Source organism: Solanum stenotomum, chromosome 6 (assembly GCF_019186545.1).
Source record: "Solanum stenotomum isolate F172 chromosome 6, ASM1918654v1, whole genome shotgun sequence".
In the NCBI taxonomy this organism is placed as follows: domain Eukaryota; kingdom Viridiplantae; phylum Streptophyta; class Magnoliopsida; order Solanales; family Solanaceae; genus Solanum; species Solanum stenotomum.
Genome location: NC_064287.1, coordinates 34,727,931 through 34,749,990, shown reverse-complemented (window position 1 = coordinate 34,749,990; position 22,060 = coordinate 34,727,931). Strand labels below are relative to the sequence as shown.

At 35.4% G+C, this 22,060-nt stretch overlaps 1 protein-coding gene across 5 annotated transcripts; it reads right to left on the bottom strand.

Moving 5' to 3' along the window:
• Window positions 1-13,068: 13,068 nt before the first annotated feature.
• LOC125867099 (protein MEI2-like 4) lies at window positions 13,069-21,334 on the bottom strand. Of its 5 annotated transcripts, none has more exons than XM_049547521.1 (15): window positions 20,792-21,334; window positions 20,171-20,367; window positions 19,967-20,012; window positions 18,855-19,196; window positions 18,169-18,596; window positions 17,878-18,036; window positions 16,756-16,872; window positions 16,516-16,664; window positions 16,143-16,237; window positions 15,653-16,066; window positions 14,689-15,343; window positions 13,868-13,952; window positions 13,713-13,781; window positions 13,445-13,624; window positions 13,069-13,297 (listed from the first exon to the last, which is right to left on the bottom strand). In XM_049547521.1, exons 2-15 carry the CDS (start codon window positions 20,234-20,236, stop codon window positions 13,172-13,174), a joined length of 2,931 nt encoding a protein of 976 aa, XP_049403478.1. In that variant the 5' UTR covers window positions 20,237-20,367; window positions 20,792-21,334; the 3' UTR covers window positions 13,069-13,171. The 5 variants fall into 5 exon arrangements, with proteins under 5 accessions (XP_049403478.1, XP_049403480.1, XP_049403482.1 ...); XM_049547523.1 differs by having other exon boundaries at window positions 20,924-21,321; XM_049547525.1 differs by having other exon boundaries at window positions 15,653-16,060; window positions 20,792-21,296.
• Between the last annotated feature and the right edge of the window lie 726 nt (window positions 21,335-22,060).

Genomic DNA, 22,060 nt, shown 5'->3' with positions numbered 1-22,060 from the left:
AGTGTTGGCTCAGGCCATGACGACCCAAGCTAATAGAAAAGATGCCCCTGTAAGCCCAAATATGGGTACGACGACGAAAATGATATGGGAATTCACTAGATTGAATCATTTGAAACTCCATAGTTCTAAGATTAATGAGGATCCTCAAGAGTTCATTGATGAGGTTTACAAGATAGTAGGGATTATGGGATTGTCTACGGTTTAGAAGGATTAATTGGTCCCTTATCAACTCAAGGGTGTTGCTCAAGTGTGGTTTGAACAATAGAAAAGTGGGAGAGTGGTTGATGCGGGTCCTCTTGATTGGGAGAAATTCAAGGGAGATTTTCTTTATAATTTCTTTCCTCTTGAATTGAGAGAAGCGAAAGTGCTTGGGTTTATTAATCTCTGTCAAGGCAATATGAGTGTGAAGGAGTATGCCTTGAAGTTCACTAATCTCATTCTAGGTCCAGTGGACATGGGCATCCTCAATTTCGACAAAAGTTTTTGGATCAAGGTTCTTCTAATGCTCCAGCTCCTAAGTTCAACAAAAAATAGGGTGTCTAAATCGAAGCCTCAATAAGCAAATGGTGGTAATGAGTCTTCTACCCCCGCTTGCACTAGGTGTGGAAAGAAACATGATGGCAAGTGTTTGGTCGGTACATATGGTTGCTTTTAGTACGGAAAGAGTGGTCACAAGATGAGATATTTCCCATAGCTTTATACTAAGAGAAAAAATGGTAGGAAAGTTCAACCTAGTGGTTCCGGTTCGGTTACTTTGAAGTAAAATAGATTTTATGCTCTTCAGACTCGATAGGACCATGAGAGTTCTCTGGATGTGGTGACGGGTATGTTGAAAGTCTTTTATGTTGATGTTTATTCTTTACTTGATATGGGTGCTACCTTATAATTTGTTACTCTTTATGTGGCCATGAGATTTGATGTTGGTCTCGAAATCCTCTCTAATCCCTTTCATGTCTCTACCCCACGGGTGATGCTATTGTGGCTAGAAGAGTCTATAGAAATTTTCCTATTTCTATTTCTCGTAGAGTCACTTATTTTGATCTTGTAGAGCTTGACATGTTAGATTTTGATGTTATTCTTGGGATTGATTGGCTTCTTGCATGCCATACTTCAATAGATTGTAGGACCCGATTGGTCACTTTCAAGGTTCCGAATGAACCTATCATGTCATGGAAAGGGGGAAATTGTGTTCTTAAGGGTCATTTCATATCTTGCCTAAAGGCTAGGAGAATGATTTCGGAGGTTGCATTTATTATCTTGTTCGGGTTAGGGATATAAATTTCGAAACCCTTACCTTTGAGTCAGTTTTGATTGTAAGTGAGTTTCCGGAAGTGTTTCCTGATGAACTTCCCGATATTCCTCTCGAACGGGAAATATACTTTGGTATTGACCTTCTCACATATACATATCCTATTTCTATTCCTCTTTATCATATGGTCCCAACAGAACTTAAGGAGTTAAAGAACCAATTGATTGATTTGTTGGATATGTGTTTGATTAGACCAAGTATCTCTCCATAGGGTGCTCCAGTATTGTTTGCTCGAAAGAATGACGGCTCTCTCTAAACGTGTATTGACTATCGGCAATTGAATATGGTTACCATTAAGAATAAGTATCCTATTCAAAGGATAGATAATTTGTTTGATCAACTCCAAGGAGAAAGTTACTTCTCTAAGATTGACCTTTGTTCGGGTTATCACCAATTGAGGGTAAAAGAGAGTGACATTCTAAAGACAACTTTTTGAACTCGGTATGGTCATTATGAGTTTTTGGTAATGTTGTTTGGTTTGACCAATGCACCAATGACATGCACAAATTTGATGAATATGGTGTTTAAGTAATATCTTGATATGTTTGTGATTGTGTTTATTGATGATATCTTGATCTATTCATGGAGTAAGGATGAGCATGTTGAGCATCTGAGGATTGTGTTGCGAATTCTCAAGGAATGTGAATTGTATGTTAAATTTAGCAACTGTGAGTTTGGTTGAGGTTCGTTGCTTTCCTTGGCCATATTGTCTCCGGTGAAAGTATTCAAGTTGATCCTATGAAAATTGAGGTGGTTAAGAATTAGCCTAGGCCCTTGTTTGCTTTGGATATACGAAATTTCTTGGGTTTGGCCGGTTACTATAGAAGGTTCATGGAAGTATTTTCCTTAATTGCTTCACCATTGAAAACATTGACTCAGAAGAAGGTAAAATTTTTATGGTCAGAAGCTTATGAGTAGAGTTTTCAAGAGTTGAAGGATAAACTCAATTTAGCCTATATTTTGACTTTACCGGAAGGATAAGATGGTTTTATGATTTATTGTGATGCTTCACGGATTGGTCTTGGTTGTGTTTTAATGCAACATGGAAAAGTCATTGCTTATGCTTTAAGGCAATTGAAGGTTCATGAAAGGAATTATACGACTCATGATTAGAGTTAGCAATAGTGGTGTTTGTTTTAAAGATTTGGAGACACCTCTTGTATGGTGTTCATGTAGATGTGTTCGCAGACCACAAGAGTTTGAAGTATATGTTCACTCAAAAGAATTGAATCTTCGTCAAATGAGGTAGCTTGAGTTGTTGAAGGATTACCATATGAGTGTCATATATTATCTAGAAAAGGCGAATGTGGTGGTAAATGCTCTTAATCGATTATCAATGGGTAGTGTTTCTTATGTTGAGGATGATAAGAACGAGTTAGTTCATGATGTTCATAGATTGGCTCAATTGGGTGTTCGTTTGGTTGGTTATAATGAATGTGGTGTTGTAGTTCATAATGGTTTGGAATCGTCTTTTGTATCAGATGTGAAAAGCTGAGAAAAATCTTGATCCGGTATTAGTTGACTTGAAGAAGTCGATTTCCAAAAACACCATTGAGGTGTTCTCTCAGAGGAAGATGGTGTCCTTCGATATCAAGGTTGATTATGTGTTTCGAATGTTGATGAGTTGAGGAAACATATTTTGAAAAAAGCTCACAGTTCTTAGTATTCTATTCACTCGAGAGCCACCAAGATGTACCGTGATTTGTGGGAAGTCTATTGGTGGAATTGGAAGAAAAAAGACATTGTCCGAATTGCCAACAAGTAAAAGTTGAGCATCAGAAATAGGATGGTTTGTCTCAAAACATTAATATTCATACATATAAGTGGGACGGTTTGAATATGGACTTCATTAAGGGTTTACCTTGCACTCGTTGACAATTTGACTCGATTTGGGTCATAGTGGACTGAATTATAAAATCGGCTCACTTTCTTTCATAAAGACTTCATTCTTATCACAAGAGTAAGCCAAACTCTATAATATGGAAATGGTAAGGTTGTATGGAGTGCCTTTGTCCATTATCTCTGATCGAGGTACTCAGTTTACATCTCAGTTTTGGAAATCGTTTCAGAAAGGTTTTGGCACCCAAGTGAAAATTAGCACGACTTGTCATCCTCATGGCGATGGACAAGAAGAGTGTAACATTCAAACCTTGGAGGATATGCTAAGAGCTTGAGTAATTGATTTCAAGGGTAATTGGGATGATCATTTCCCTTTGATTGAGTTTTCTTATAATAATAGTTATCATTCTAGCATTGGTATGACACTGTTTGAGGCTCTTTATGGTAGGAGGTATAATCTCCTATAGGATGGTTTGAAGTTGGTGAGGTCACTTTGATAGGGCCTGAGTTGCTTCCATGAAGGTTCTTTGGAGGAATCAATTAGTTGAGGGTGCTACTTGGGAGGCCGAAATAGATATGATGTCATGGTATCCTCATCTCTTTCCCTCCGCTCCTACTCTATCTTGAGGTATTAGTTTTCTCATGGTTCATTCTTTTGGATTCATGCGTTTTAGTCATTCTCATGTTTCCATATGCATGCATGTTCATGGAAACTTCATTTTCGATGTTATGATTTAGGTTGGAGTAATTCCATGTTTATGTGCATTTTGATAAAATTTGCATTCATGTTGGGTTGTTAGTTTCTCTCTACTCTATTCATGCTAGGTTAAGTCTTTTTCGAGGACAAATGTTCCCAAGGGAGAGATATTGTAACACCTCAGAATTTGGAAAAGGAAAGAAGCCCAAAAGATGGCTATTGGTTCAAGTCCACGAGGTCAGTCTACGGTTCGTGGGAAGTTCTACGAGTCATAGACCAATCTTGTAAGAAGTGGAAAAAATATTTTGGAAATCAAGCCTAGTAACTCATTCTACGATTGGCCAGGCTGATCCTTTGAATTGACTATGGAAATTAGAGGTCTACGGATCGTAAAAAGTTTGACGGTATGTAGAAATGAGTCGTAGGATTTGTCAAGATTTCAGACCCTAGTCACTTGACCTATGGTTGACTAGTACGGTCTATAGGAATTTCTACAGTCCGTAGGTCACAACTATAGAGTCTGTCGATAGTTATTTTTAAAAGGTATTTGAGTCTTTTCCTATGCACCTAATTCCTATATCACGTCGTATTGCCTATAAATAAGCCGATATAACTAATTTGAGTAAAAAATCTACCTGGCCTTCATTCCCCCAAAATCCCCAAAGTTTCTCTCCAAGGTTCTTAAGGAATTTCTAGGGTTCTTCAAGTCTTCAAGGTTTCTTCATCAATTGCTTGTGGGATTTGAGATTAAGGTATGTAGGGAGTTAATCAATTGGTTCCATTCACCCATCGAGTCCCAAGTTTTTCTCCAATTCTCCAATTCAATTTCCCTAAATTTGTTAGGTTTTCATTCAATTCCTGATGGGTTTTATATGTATGAATTCAATTTTCCATGCTTTCCAATCAATTCCATGTGAACCCATGCATTGATCATAGTTTTAACTATGAACCCTAATTTATATGAACTTATGAAGAAGCTATGAAGCTATTAATGATGTTTTCATGAACTTATACATGATTTATGAAAGGAAAGGTTTTATGATCTAGGTTTCTATAAGATTGGTATCAATGAAATTGTGAAAAGGTTTCTCACATTAAGGGGTCATGATTTGGTGAAAGGTTTTCTCACTCATGCATGAATCAAGTTTTAAGGAGCTATTCTATGATATTTTTAGTTTGGATTAGTAACTTAATTATTATTTTTCATGGATAATTATATGCTTTTGTTTATGATTATTCCGTTGGAATTTTTACTTAGCCTCTAGAGGATATTGAGATGGAGGCTCTCCCATTAGTAGAGGCTGGATCTCTAGTAGAAATCTCATTGTCCCTAACTACGTGCCCCCGTAGGTTATCTTAAGTGACATAGCTAGTGGATCCACCTAAGCTAGAAGTTTAAGGTTCTTGCCTTGGCAAGTAAGGAGATCTCTTTTTGATGTGGGAGTAAGACACCAAATTCCACATTATAGCTCATGTGGTCTATGTCTGATAATTCTAAATACCCCACAAAATGAGCTAAGTTACTTTCAAACATTTTATGAAGTTTTTCTCATGATTTTTAGATGTAATGACCACATGTTCATGATTATGATTCCTCTTTGAAGATTTTCACTATGTTTAGCTTGGTCATGCACATCATGTTTTTCGCTTATGTCCCCTAATGATCATATTTCATGTTTTATTGCATGTCTCTCATACTTAATACATTCCATGTACTAATACATACTTGTGCCTACATTGTTTCACTAATGTAGAGCTTGATGACTTATCTCCCTCAATTTGTGGCTAGTTGATCACTCTAGAGGTTTGAAGACTTGGTGAGTCCTCATACCCAAAATACTATATCGCCTTTATTGCTTTCTTATGTTTTTACTTTCGGATGTTGTAAGTGGTGTACGGGTTATGTACCGACCACTTCTTTTGACATTGTAGAAAGGTGTGTCAAGACTATGTTAGAATTCCGCCTTTGAAATGACAAACTCTTTTATTGATATGAAATGCTTTGTTTTTGTCTATTACCGTGTGTATATGTATGTCTGGTGGCTTGTGTAGGGCCTCTTGGGGTCTTGTAAGCCATGTCACATTTAGGGTGTACTTTGGATCGTGACAAAATATTGATAAGAAATTGTATCAGAGCAGCGAATCATTGGTGCTTAGATAGTTTTTCTTCAGTCAAGCTGATCTTTGGCTGGTAAGATGCCAATTGTTTCTTGTGGGATGCTCGTTCCTTCACTGGTGTGCTTTAGTTTTAAGGTCCAAATATATCAAACTTGACTTTTCTAAGAAATGGCTGCATACAAGAGAACTAGGGCCTAAAATCGTCTCAATTAGCATTAAAACAACAATTATTCATGAATTTAAGTCCAATGAATTGGTAAAAAACTAACTCATCAGACCCTCTTACTCTCTCTATGCTTATTTTTTTGGCATTAAGGATAATGTCTCTTTTATAGTGCGGAGAGGGGTAGTAGTTTTTTCTAGGTGGTGGTTGTAATATTTGATATTGGTACTTTCTTTTGGTTTAATTTTGGTGAAGTGATGCTATTTAACTTCTTGTTTTGGTTTATAGTATAATCATTTTAGGTTTTGTAGTATAACTTTTTGTACAAATGCTTCATTGAATATCATGCTTGTGCCATTTTGCGTACTAGCATTAGAATATTGAATGACTCAGAAAGTACTCTTGTTGAGATGCATGTTGGTAAATTATTTGAGTTTTTCATACTAAAGACCAATTTTCAATTTTAAGGTGAAAAGTTTGCATACTCTTTGTATGAATTTGAGAATTTTGTGTTGAATATTTGAATATCAATTTTTGTGATAGTGCAATGAATGTTGCATGCATGCTAGAAATATAATGATCGTTGCTTTGATGAGTGTGCTTGAGTGCCATGTGCAGTAAGGTTTAGACAGAATTTCATGCATCGTGAAGACATGGAACTTGCCATGCTGGTCTAGTTATTTGGAACTTGGGAACATGTGAAAGGATCAAAGGTAGTCATTGAGAGTGAGTCATTAATCTAAACCATCTCTATGTCTACCATGTTATTTGTGTGATCCAGTTTTGCCCAAGTTGTGCCTAAATTTCTATGTTTTTAATTAGTTGTATTGATAGCTTTATCACTTTTGAATTGGACCAGCATTTTAAACCAAGATTATATTGAAGCATTCATGTGAGGCTGAGAAATAACTTAGGTCAAAAGCCTAAGTTGGGGGTGTGGTGAGTTGTAGTAAGGATTGATGAAGAATGAAACTTGTGATGGATTGAAGTTGTTTCTTCAAGGTAGTTGTATTATAAAAGATGGAGCTCAATCATCCAAGATTTTTTTTTTGAAAAGAAAGAGAATGATTGATTTATTATTTCAAAAAAATGGGTTCCCATCATTGAAGTTGAGAAGAATCAAAGAAGTGAGTGTGAATGTTGATATATGCCTAAGAGGAGGAAAGAAGGATTGAATTAATAAGGACTCATGTAATGCTTCAAGATGGTAGAGTCACTTTAATCCAAATTTTATCCTACTTTGCCCTAGACCTCATTACAAGCCGATAAAATACATTTGTGATCCCTTACTAGCTAATTCATTGATCAATTGAAAAATTTGGACAAGCTTATGGGTTGTCGCATACATATTATTCTCTTTGTGAGTATGAGTGTTTTTTGTGATCCCTTTATGATAAAGTTCTTATGGATTGTGAGAGAAGGATATCATTCTTTGTGATAGGGCACTCGGGTAAGAGGAGGAAAGAAGGATTGAAGTAATAAGGGCTCATATAATACTTCAAGATGGTAGAGTCACTTTAATCCAATTTTTTTCTACTTTGCCCAAGACCACATTACAAGTAGATAAAATATCATTGTGATCCCTTGCTAGCCAGATCATTGATCAATTGAAAAATAAGGACAAGCTTATGTGTTGGCGCATACTTGTTATTCTCCTTGTGAGTGTAAGTGTGAGTGTAATTTGTGATTCCTTGATGATAAAGTTCTTATGAATTATGAGAGAAGGGTATCACTCTTTGTGATAGGGCACTAAAGTACATTTGTCTAGCATAATTTTGCATTTTGGTGAGCTATTGTGAGCACTTGATTTAATTTGCAATGATTAGTCAAAGTTTGAAGCTTATAATGCATAATTGGAGCGTATAAGCATTAAAGTTAATCCAATGGTCTTCAAGATCACGTGGGCAAAGTCTTAGCGAAAATATATGCCTGCCAACTCTCAAGAAGTACTCTTTGTAGGCATGTTTGTAAATTTATAGGGATAATTTTTTACTTTAGGACAAGAAAAGTTTAAGTTGAGGGTGTTGGTGAATTGAAAATTTGTGACTCATTTCAATTTTTTTCCTCATCAAAAGTAATATCCTCAAGGCCTATTTATATATTTTTTATTATAATGTGATTGTATTTTGGCTAAGGGAGGCTAAGAATACCTTGGAGTTTAAAAAAAAGGAAGAAATCTAAAATAAGAAAGAAGTATCGAGTTATATTGAGCATCGCCCATCCAATTTGACGCATTGCTAATAGGCGCTCAACTCGCTAAATATGAGAGCTCATACTTCTTAAACTTTCCTCAGGTGGTAAAACAAAAGAATATTTGGTGTATCACCGAATTGACTCCGCAAAGGTCTAGAGTATCACCAAAATTCACAGTCTCCTAAAGAAATTAATTAATTGCACAAGACGATTTGACGAGAAGGACTGACAAGTCGGGTATAACCGAATCATTCTACAAGTCTAGTTGAGTTTGCTAAATTGTCTCGAAGGGCATTTTTGTGAATTTATTAACGAAAGTATAAATAGAATTCGGAAGTGAGAAAAAAACAACTTTACATTCTCTAAATTTCTTAGCAGCTACTCCACAAAACAACTTTACATTCTCTAAATTACATTCTACAAGCTTTTTTTTTTTTCATTTCATACTGTTTTTTCCTTTTCTTTTTTCTCTCTTACTTTTTGAATTCTTTTTATCCTTTTTATAATTTTAACTTCAAATAAATTAATCCCCCCCTTTCACCCCACACCACTCCACCCCCACCTCCTCTATGTTCAGCAAACCATTTCCTTCATTTTTTTTACTCTTACTTCTTCTTCTTTTTCATGGCTAACTTTTCTTCTTCTTACTGAATTTTATTAAAAAAATTAAACTATTTTCTTGATTTTGTTGGGTTGTTTATAACAAAAGTTAGTTATTCTTTAAGCAAATTAAAAATTTTAAGAATATCATCAATTGATTTATCGTCTTTTTGTATAACTTTAAAATTTGAAATGATAATTTGAAAAGACTAGATGAATTTCTCTAAAATTGTTAGAATATTGATTGAAATTTGGATAAAAAGCTAAATGATATCTCATAATCATCTTGAAATTTAATAGGTTTATAAAATTATTCAAAATGTAAAAAAATATTTAGATAAGATTTTAGAATTGAGAATTAAAGTAATAGTAATAAAAGAATGTGGGTAGAGTTGTGGCAAAAATGTTGGCACCGAAAGTGGTGGAGTTCCGTCGATGACAACTAATTTTTGAAAAAGAAAGAAATAAAGAAAGAAAAAAAAGAAAAAAAAAGCAAAACGGTTAAAACTATCAAAAAAATAAGAAAATACATTTCATAATAAAATACTCGTAAAACTAATATTATAATCATTATTTTAAGTTTTTCATGCTCTTTAAGAGAGTGCATACACTCTCTATGTCAGATTGTCAAAAAGGATGTTATAACACCAATTAAAAAAATTGTTCAAGGGTAATAGAACCCNCCCCCCCCCCCCCCAAAAAAAATAAAAATTTAAGTGTCTTTTTCAACAATTAGTTTACTTTAATGGGATAATGATGTATTTTCTCTATCGTATTCATAGTCTTTGAAATAGTAAGAATCTAGTAATACCAAATCATTCATAAACTCCATATGATAGATCTTTTTTTCCATATAATAGAATAACTCCTTTCAAAATTATGATTTCATAGCATATTCATTAGATCCTTATCTAAAGCATCTAAATCATGATCATCTTTTCACAATGACAATACTTCAATCGGAAGCAACTTATTACATAAAATCATGATTGATAATTTATCTAAATGCATCCTTGATTCATAAATTCTTCAATTCATAATACATGAATATCAAGCTCAGTTCATAATCATAAAGCACTTGTATAGCATGGTTTTTCAAATCATGCATAATAAGATCAATCATAATGAAAAAAGTCTTAAATCAATTGAACCCACAACGTAATAATGAAATCCTAGAATTTAGGTAAGAATCATTAAGTAGAAATTGAGGTTTCTTTGGCACTCAATGGGTGAAGAGGAACCCATTGATGAATTTCTCACATACCTTGATGAACCCTAGCGTTGGATTTGGAAGAGGAGACTTGAAGCTTGAGGGACCCTAGATCACCTTGAGAGAATCCTTGGAGAAGAAGACTTGAGAGCTTTGGGAGTTTGAGAGAGAATGGTGAGGGTTTTGATCTTAGAAATGGTTATAGGACTTAGGAATAGTTTAGAAACGATGTAGTTTAGATATAAAAAGAGTAAGAGAAAAATCAGTTAATCCTGAGAAATATATGCCAAAAGGCTTCTACATCACCATGTATGGTCTGTATATCTTTCTACAGACCGTACTGGTCATCCATAGATCAATTATTGGAAACTCAACCTTTTGAACTCAAACCCGAACAACCAACCACGACCCATAAACCATAACACGACTCGTAAAGCTTCCTCGTAGAACTCAACCCTAGAAATCCTCTTAAGTCCGGGCCATCGACCACGACTGGCCATGTTTGGTTCATAGTTCCTTTTATGGGTCGTAAGGGCAATCATACACTCAATGACTAAGAGTCCATGTTTTTGAAGATCAATTACATATCGCTTTCTACGAGCCGTAGTTCCTTTTACAACCCGTACAAGCTGATTGTAAATTTAAGGTACTAAAATCTCACAAAGTCAACGAGCATCATGCACGACCCGTAGAAACTCTCACGACCTATCTTGTTGGTCCGTAAAAACTCATCTGAGACTTGACATCTTCTCAACTTTCAGGACATCATTCATGAAAGCCATCTATGGACCGTAGAACTAAGTACAACTCATACTTGACCTCGTACAAACTTGCACCAACAAATTTTCTGTATTTTTTCCCTCCAAATCAATTATTCTACTTTCGAGGTGTTACATTATATTTAGCTTCAAATGCATTATTTCATGAAAGTATATTTAGCTTCAAGTGCATTATTTCATAAAAGAGTTCCAGAAAGTATATTTAGCTTCAAGTGCATTGTTTAAGAAATAAAGAAAATTCATATTTTTGAAAAGCATAGTCAGCCTTAAAGAAAGCATAGTCAATTTTAAAAGAAAGCATGGTCAAATTTAGAGAAAGCATAGTCAATGTTTTAAGGAAATCATGTTCAGCTTGAAAGAAAACATATTTCAGCTTTGAAAAAGCATAATCAGATTTCCAGGGAAACATAGTCAGTTTTAAAGCAAATTTAGTTCAGTTCTAATGAATTATTTTGAGCAAGGACTCAAAGAAAGAGATTTTTCAATTTTTTCCCTAAAGCATGACACTTTTTATTAAAGTGTTAAAGTTTATGAGAAAAAGTGCATGTTTAGGGAGTAGTATTGAGAACCTATTTGGGTTAGGATTCAGATAATCCAAACCCCAGAACTGCGTCACCAGAATATGATAAGAACGTGTCTTGATTCAGATGATTCCTCAAAAAGCCCCTAGCAAGGGCTCAGAGATTGTATCCATAAGTTAAAATAAGTTTGTCTTATACTTTTTCAAGGTATAAGATGACTCTAGCAACATGGGCAAAATGTTGTATCATTTTAAGGATCATGTGATAGTTATTGATTAGAGAATCTCTCCAAGAAAATTAAAATTATATTATTTTCAGTATTTGTATTGATGCATATTTTCATTTATAAACGTTTGTTGTTAAGTACGCATGCATGATTTACAATTTCTTTGACTTTATTTTAGTATATCTTAAAATTTACTCTTTTAGCTCTGTTACTTTAGTCCTTAGCCAATAGTTTCATTCAGTTATTTTACATACAGTAAATTTCATGTATTGACATCACTCGACATTGCATTATTCTATGATGTAGATTTATGAATTCAGGATCGACAATAGGCGTATCACTAGAATCTCACTTTCATCCAGCTTTGATGAGATCTCCTTACTTTTGGAAGGCTTCGATTTATCTAGCAAATTAGTAGTTAATATATGTTGTCAGTAAAGTATTAAGGTAGCTTGGGGCCTTGTCCCAATAACCTATTTCCAATACATAAGAGGCTTCATAGACAAGTTAGTTGATTCATAACTTTCGCCATTGCTTTATAAACATATGCATATTATATCGATTTAAATTTTTAACTATAAAATTATTGAGTTCATTTTCTTAAGTCGTTGCATGTTCATCTTTTAAAAACTTTCGGATAGTGTTGTAGTATATAATTAGTAACAGACCAGACCAAGAATCCATTTGGAACCAACAATGGTTTTGAGTGTCGGCCACATTGAGGGTGTAGGCTCGGAGTGTGATACAACCTGTATTTTTCCTCTCCTCTCTCTATCTCTCCCAAGTCTCACCCGCTTCTCTCTCTATCAAATTGCATTCGTTGTATTCCGTCGAATATAACTTGTATCAACATATTCATCCTCTCTCTAATATCTTCCCTCTCCCTCTTCTTATCTCGTTCACCTATCTCCTCTATAAAATTGTTGCTATGAATCACAAGTACTCACACTATAACTTTAAATCTCTAATTATGTCCAAATTATAGTCGTTTTAAATTTTCTCGCTATTCAATGATAATAAAGAATTTGTAATAGCTAATGAAGAGTAACGCCAAAGTAACGTTAAAATATTTGAAAGAAAGTGGCCAATCAATTATAATTCATGTAATTTGGAAGGAATGGATTGGGAGGAGAGATGAGAAAAAAATTCTTAATAATATTGTCAGTTGACAAAAAAAAATATATGGAAAATGCCAGGAGAGAGAAAGAGATAGAAGAGAACCCTCCATTGTGCCGCAAATGTTTTATGAATACATGTAAACTCATATGTGTGATTATCTGAATTAGTAGCCCCCCAAATCTTGCAAAATTTTGAAGCTCCACTGAGATACCTCAATTTTCATGACTATTTCAGGAGTCTGTCCCAAAATTCAGAAAAATACAAGTCTTTTCATCTTTTTTCTTGCCTTTCCAGTGACCACCCTAATGTACATTAATAAAAATTGGGTGGATATTTCTTTCCAGTCTCAAAATCCTCCTATTAGTAGGTTAGTACCAACAAAATTGCCGCAGCTTCCTCAATTTGATTCATTCACAGACTCTTCAATTATGAAATCCTTGCTCTCTTGGTAGCTTTCTTCACTCGTGCCAGCCCGATTTTTGCTGCTTCTTGGCCTCATGTTTACACCCATGGGAAACGGCACCTGCAAAATCACGAAAATGAGAACTAATTTTCCTCCCACACAGATCACACTTTTCCAAATTGAGACCAAATATCAAGCTGATAGTCCCCCAGATACAAATGAAACTATAAAAGCAAAGACAGCTATTTGATAGAGCTGTGTTCATACCTGATCACCAGCATTAGGGCCATCAGTGTGGAAGAGGATTGGTCGGCATCGCTTATCTTCATTCATCAGGCTAGAATTCTGGAAGTGAGCAATGAGTGCAGATTTTCCCTGAATGCGAGCATATGCAAGTGATGCCACCTTCTCACTATTGAATTTTTCCCATTTCTTTCCATTGAATGCCTGACAAATATTTTCTCACCTTTAATGATAGGAAGTTACCATCAAATTGAATAGAACTAATTTTGTTTAGGGTGCCAGAGCCACATACATTATAAAATGGAACAATAAGAGAAGGCTCAGTCATGTTGATAAATGCGTAACCTACATTGCATTTGTTCTGCAACAAAACAAACCAAAGTTATATAGAGAGTAGAAACAAGATCCAGAATACAAGAAAGCTTTCACCATGGACAAAGCACTAACCTTGAAATCAATGGGTAGATAGATGAAATCATATGTTCCTCTGTGACGCTCATCTATTGCAGCCAAAAGCATTTTTGAAGTATATCTAAAAATCCCCAGGAGAAGTTAAAACATGGCACACCATTGCAAATTTTGAAGACAAAGAATGCAAAAAATATATATCCAATAGCTGAACAAGTTTGTCGCTGTGACAACAGATAAATGATCTTTATACTCAAAAGATGAAAACTGATCTTGAAATGAAGCCTTAATGTTATTTTATTCATCCCATGCTGGTATACAAGCATTGAAATTTTGCAACCAAAATACATATAAATACGGTATGTTCATTAGATGCATTGGTGTCGGTATCAATGATCTACAAAATGTAACTAGAAAATCTGTTAAATAAGTTACAACTGGGACACATTGGAGAAAATGTCAGAAATATTTCAAGTCATTCAGCAAGATAAGGGGAGAGGAAAAGCTTTAACATGAGAAGGCCTGATATGTAATAGCACTCACCATGCTACTACATGATAACAGTTCAAGGTGGTAGACAGTTGTTACTCTCTACTTGTACAGACTTATGGTAATTTTATCTACACATATGCTAAATGACCCACCAAGTCAGGGTAGTTTTCAAGAGAACTCAAGAAAAATCATCTCAAATAACAAAGAAACTAATGGATTAGTAATCTCTCAACAACAAACAGCTTCTTCATTTTTTTGGAGTAAATTCCCTCCACATCAACATCTTTAGCATAATGTTTTCACATCAGTAAATAGAAGGGTTTCAGGTATAAAATAACATATCAATTAATAATAAAACAGTGACGTACTTGTTAGGAATATTCTTTATCATTAGGGTTGTCCTTTTATCGTCCCCTCGTGCAATCCGTTCAATATCCAGTTCAAACTGCTTCTTGTTGTCAGTCTGACTCGAATTGCCTTCATTTCTACGGATCCGCATCCTTTCATTTGGAGAATCAAATGAACTGATCATAGGAATTATTTGACCTCTACCAGGAAACATTAAACTTCTCTGCTGATGGGAATGCAATCCGACATTACTGGAAGACATTGGCAAGTCTATACAAGTGCCACCAGTGCGCGAGAAAACGTTATGAGGAATGAACTCCAAAGTATGTGGTGAATTTCCAGACATCCTCATACTGCCCAGAGAACCTGGGTGAAAACCAGATGCATCTGGAGATTCTCCTGCATAGGCATGTCTTCTATCCCAGAGAGAGAGGGATGGATTAACAGAAGGTGCTGAACCCACATGATGGTTGTTTATTGGTACAAGTGCATTGAGCATGTGAGACGGAGCCCTTGGAACTGAATGCAGTTGTTGAGGACGAGAAGCACAGACCCCACCTACATATGTTGGTGAGTTTGGCCACATCATGCCTTGAGGCTGCGATTGATGTGAATTACTCCACATGTACTGGTGCCCAGGAGAAGGACAATTCACATTTCCATTTGGAGTAAAAACTGAAATGAACAGAAATAGCAAACATAGAAGATCAGTAAATAAGCAAATTTGGCACACTTGTTTTTATTTATATGGCCCCTGTACCTGTACCCTTACAGGTACAATTGCACTCTCACCTCCGTTAGAAACTGCTGACCCTCATTAAAATGAAAAAGAAACATATCAGAGAATTGGCTAGGATACAAGCAAATTTCAACAGTCTCATTCTTCTTCTCGCTTCCCTCTCTTTCAGGATTATAACCACTATTCCAGTCAGTATAACATTTATCCTTGCACAGAACAAAGACCGGTGATATGGAACTTCTTACCTTCATTTAGTTCCACCGGTTGCCCATTAGGGCCAACTCTGGAGAACTTTCGGTTTTCTATTGCTTCTAGTGGCCTGATATTCATAGTTGCAGAAATGCCGCCCGGAGAAATGGAGGAAGTTCCATTAGATAAACCATCATGGTACTCTGGCAGAGAATGAGGATGGAGACCTGATGTGCCCCGAAAGTCAAAATTGATTTGGCTCTGCAGGTGGCCAGTTTCACCAACATTGGCTTGGTTACTCCCCTTAGATTCCAACCTCAATAAGCTGTTAGGAACACTGAATGATAATCCACAGTCAAATGCATTATCCAAATAGGAATTAATGGCAGAACCACTGGCTGATTGTCTGCCCAGAAAAGAACCATTTTCCATACTCGAACCATGTCCTCCATGTGGAAGTGCTCCTGGAACTTACGATTTAAGTAAAGTGAATGAGAATACTTTTTCTGCAAGAATTATAATGCAAAGAATGAAGAGTACTAGTACCAGAAAATCCAGTGGCTAAACTGCTAGGACTATTCTGCTGCAAATAAAGACCAGGTTCATCTTGCTCCAGCTCAGAAGGAAATTGCTGCGACAGCCTGCTATATTCAAACATAGGCTCAAATACAGAGTGAATCAGTTAAAAGAAAATAACAATTTCCCAGATTAAAAATGAGTTCAAATTTGTGAAGCCTATAGAACATGAATAATTGGCATACTCAGCTATAAAACATAATATAGCTAACAGCTTTCTACAACAGCACTGTCCTGATGTCTCTCTCTCTTTCTCTCCCTCTCTCTCTCCTTTTTCTGAGAAGTGGGAAGGAGGGGTATCTCCAAGAAGAGCTAAGGAAAGCAAAATGTTAAAAATTCGCACCGTCTAGTACCACCAGGATGGCTTGCTTCAATCATTATCTGCTTCCCTGCAACGTCACTCCTGTTTAAAGCACGAAGAGCAGCTTCTGCAGCTCTAATATCATAAAACTCTATAAATTTGTGATGGCTTCTATGCTGAGTCTCGCGGATCTTTTAAAAGAAAGGGGCAAAAATGAAGAAAAAAAATCAGTAATATCCCTTACAAAACAACTGCATGCAAAAAGCTAGTAGACTAGCTGACCTCCTTAATCTCGCCATATACACCAAATATTTGACGAAGTTCATCATTTGAAACAGAGGAATCAAGGTTGAAAACCAGGAGAGTCCCTTGGTTGGCATCTTTTTCTGATGGATTGTCCTATCAAACATGATCAGAAAAGTAGGGCTGAGAATTGTTGACTGAGAAACATGCGATGCAAAAACAACTCTAGCTCAGAAAATACCGCCAATGGATGATATTTTTGGTATACTGCTTGCATATGGGAGATATATAGAAATGTCAAAAACAATTGTAGGGCCAGTAATGCCAAAAACAGGCATGGGAAAGACTAGTGGTGGCAAATGGGCGGGTTGGGTCAAATTTGGGCGGATTGAAAATGGATCAACATAAAATGGGTAATAATTCAACCCGCCCATATTTGATATGGGTAAAAATGGACTGGGTAAAATACTAGTTTACCCATATTTTCATGAGTAAATAGTACTCTACTTAAGAATTCAACATGGAGAAAATATTTTAGTCTTTTTTAAATGAAAAATGTTGAAAATACTTCATTTAGTTTTATTGTATCAGAAAAGTCAAAATGAAATCCTATAACTTTTCAATATAAAATAAATTTATGTAATTACAAGGGGAAAATATTTTTAATTTCAAAGTAAATGAATATTTGCATTTTAGGACTAAAACATGCTTAATGCACTTTAAGCAATGTCAATACTAATACATGATTTGCTTATTTTACACTATTATTTATTATCCAATATAAAATTAAACAAATAAAAAAATATAATTATAATTAACAAAAGAAATGTACATTTAAAATATATATTTTTGGAGGGCCAAAGACTTCACCTTTTCAATTATAGAGAAAATAATTAGTTCTATAGAAGAACATAAAAAGGAAGAGAAGTTACCGTATTTTTAGTGATATCATGAATTTTGAGCGAATAAAAGTTAGAAGCTTAACCCATTTGGCTAATCCATATTTTACCCATATTTTTATGGGTTGAATATGGGCATCAACCCATATTTTACCCATGTAAAAAGACACTAACCCGACCCATTAAAATATGGGCGGGTTACCAAAATATGGGCTCATTTTGCCGGCACTAGGAAAGACCAAGAAAGATGAAGCATACATACCTTGGGAATTGAGAAATGTATGTCTAGCTTCCTGCGTCTCAGTGGTTTGTTCTGAAGAGCTTTCATGGCATTCTGTGATGCTCGAATATCATAATAAGATATCATAACAAAACCGCGATGCTTGCATGCTGTATATAGCATGCGAATATCTCCATATTGCTGTTCATAAGAATCAAACACAACAATTATCACCAATCAAAACATACAATTTCTGTTTACATTTTAATTCTCTATGAAGAGTGTAGAGAGAAGTTTCTGGAAAATGTAGACCCACTGATTGACCGCTCTCACCTCAAAAAGAGTTTGTAGTTCAGAATCTTCAACACTGCTATTTATATTTCTTACAAAGAGTGTTCTAGATGGATTTTCCTCGAAAGGTTTCTGGCCACCAATTGCAGCATTAGAGTTGCCCAACAACAGAGTATAATTCCCAGCATATTCAGAATTTTGTTGTCCTGTAGAGGAACCATCTTCTCCTAGCTCCATACCTCCAACACTACTGAAAAGATCAAGATCTTCAGTTTCATCACCAGCATAGGGTTGGCCAACATAGTCTAGCCCATCAGTTACCCCAGCAAGCAAGTCATCATCATCAGGGAGAAGATTTCCAATAGCATGGGCCTCAAGTTCTTTAAGGGACTCAAAACGTTCTTCTTCATAGTGTGAGTCAGCTGCTCCAACAGAATGACCATGTGGTGAATAGTTGGTCGGTAATCGCACTGCATACAAAATCCAAACATCAACTCCTCTTCCACCGACTGAAAAGCCGAAGAAATAAAACGAAAAAAATTGATAAGAGAGGGACTGAATTAATAAGTTATCCAACTACAACATAATCACAAGAGAAGCAGTGAAAGTACCACTTTTGACAGCCACTGAAATCGCAACGGGGAAATTTTTTGCCAAAAAAGCGACAACACTGGGAAAACAAAGTAATAGGCCAAAGGACTAATAAACAGAAGGAAAGCAAGACATACATTTTCTACTGAATAACTCTGATAATGAGCTCGAGAAGAGACCATTCTCATATTGACCTCCCAATATGCTAATTTTGTCGTCTTCTGCTGGATAAGATGCCAAGTCAGTGCTGACAATAGATCTTACACCCACGTTATAGTCAAGAGCTCTAGGTAAGGAGTGGGATGCTCTTTCTATTCCAACAGCTCGTCTTTCTATGATACTGTTAACTTTTTTGTCTTGTTTTAGATGAGAATCATGATGTTCAAAATGCTTCGCCGTCGGGGAGCCCAACGAAATATGATTCTCAAAGGGTGATGAACGAACAGCAGCTCTTTGTAAAGCATCATCACTTTTAAGACCTGCATGAGAAGGCGTCAGATAAGTGGAAAGAGAGGTTATCAAAACCCTTCATCTGGATCACAACCCTTTTCACTTGGAAATCAAAAGAATATCACTCACCCTTGTTATGGTATCTTTTATAAAGAATATACATGGATGGAGCCATGAAAAAATATGTCAGAAATAACAGGACTTGCTTGTCATTGCACGTTTTGCTAGCAGGACCTTCATTCTTTTTCTTCTTTTCTTTTTTATCATCACTAGAGAGGGGGGGTCATGCATTTGTTTGTATTTGGAAAGGGTGCACATATTTTGGATATCGGAAAAGTTAAAGCACATTAATTTAGACAAGATTCAAACAACCATTGCGCAAGATTCATACAGTCTAATTACCATTTCTGTCACCACCTTTCAACCGAATAAGTTTCCAAAAATCAATAGAGATACCAATCTTGTGTCACTTGAAGATGATTTAAACATAATTATCTTCTCTGCAATCGTTTTAGAAAGAAAAGTTTTTGCAGGATGAGATCACATATTCTAAATTTATAGCTTACAGCACTGTAACAATAAGAATTTCGAGTAGGGGAGAAGAAGGGACAATGGAGATTCTTAAACTAATAGCTGAAACAATCAGTATCCACTACCACTTTCAAATCACGGCACTTAACTAGTCTGATAGTCGCATTGTGCATATGGCAGGCAGATGCATATTTGAAACAACGGCTAGCACTAGCAAACTCCTGAAATAAATAGGAACACACAATATTTTATTTAAATTACTACTCACCATGGTAGTTCTGCAGGCTATTTGCCTTCCAAAATCCAACTTGCCTCTGTCAAGTTCAGACGAGGAAGGTATCAGTCACTGAGGAAAAAAACAAGCAAAATAGTATTCCCACCCTACTTTATCCATTTGAGGCCCTATTCAAGACGTTGTAACATTACAAGTATATTAACAGATTACAAAGAGTAATGTATGAACAATTTATACCTCATCACGAAAACATAATTCCTCGGAGAAGTAAGATGACGGCGATAAACCCTGTAGCTCCCTCATTTGAGATGGCGTGATGCAAGTTGGATACAGAAGGAATTATCTAATCGAAGAAAGAATCCCTTCTTTCAATCAGACCACGAAATACATCAACCTTGTATGAAGCTTGAAGAAGATCCTGTTTCAAAGTATTTCTGCAATGAGAAGTCATTAAGAACCAATTTTTATACTGATTGGGCACAAAATAGAAACATCAAAGTAAGCAACTTGTTACAGTTGAGACACATACTTCAATTATGTTGTTATACAAGTTGAACAGTTAAAAGAAACGTATATATGGAACGGGGAGTAGGTTCAGCCGAATTCAGAGGTTGGATCATATCATACATGTTAAAATGAATTTTCAGCTAGATGCATTTAACAAGTCAAGACAGAATTAGAATTTCATAGGTTTGAAATGAATTAATCAAGCTAAGCAGATCAAGAAGGATAGTTAGTGTTTAGCAAAGAGAAAAGTTGAAGCCGATCGAACAGTTAAACGAAGCCAATTTTGAGTAGATCAAAAGAGGATATGCCATAATTGAGCTAAAAGTAGAAGGAAAACAAAAAAGCACGCACCTGTAGACAAGAGAATGATGAGAGAGATTATTATTTTTTGAATATATAGAAAAATTGGAAGGTATGAGAGGTAGCTATAAAGATTAGGAAGAGAGAACAGAGAGACGAAAAAATAGTTTAGGAATAAATTACGGCACAAGGCAAGGTAAGGAAGGGAAATTGAAGAAGAGATCTAGGTATCCGTGCCGTGCAGAAACCTCCAAAGCTTCGATGCCTTTCTCTCTCTATCTGTCTCGCTGTTTCTCTCTCTCTCCTGTTGTGTATGTGTTTTTCCTACATTGCACGTTAAACCACCTGTAATTTCTCTCTCTCCTCTTGCTAAATTGTTTATATTTTCTCCGTTTATCCACAGCTAAACATTCATAATCCCCGATCGGAAATTGTGAAGTTTTCCGGCATGCGATGGCGGAGATCCCAACGCCGGTTTCTGTTGGAGAAATGGAGAGAGAAAAAGAGGAGAGAGAGTTTTTTTAAAAAAAGATGAAATAGTTTGTAGGAAAAACAATAAAGTGGATGGATTAATGTCCTAACAGAGAAATGAAATTGAAAAAATGGACTTCGAATTGAAAATAAACGGACCAGAGGAAGAATAAACAACACTACCTCTCACCCCCATAAAATAAGATGGACCAGTAGAATAACCAACCCCAACTCCACACCCCACAATTAATATTTTTTCGAAAATATATATATATACTTACCAACTAATAATAATAGGGTAATAATTATATAATATTATTCCCTCCATTTTATTTTATATGAGCTAGTTTGACTTAGACAGACTTTTAAAATTTATAGTCTAAAATAAATGATAGATATTATCTCCGTTCAACACTACTTGTCCACCATACTATTTTGTGATGTCCAACAATACTTGTCCACTTTATGAAATCAGTGAATAATTATACATTTAGTTCCTAACGTACCCTTATCATTATTATAATCATTTCATGTATTACATTTTTTGAAATTTTGTATGTATTACTCCTTCTGTTCCTAATTTCTTGTTCACTTTTGAAACGGTACACCTATTAAGAAAACAATGATTGACATAATGAGTATATTATTTTATCCTTTTTAATTATGAAGTAGATGAAGTAAAAATTGAAGATTTTTCAATAAGTGTTACCTTTTCAAAATTAATTAATTGAGGGTATAATGTGTAAAAGAAAATATTGTTCTTTCTTGATTTGTCAAAAGAGACAGGTATTGAGGGACAGAGGAAATATATTCAAAAAATGATATAATAAAATTATCTTTCTATTTATA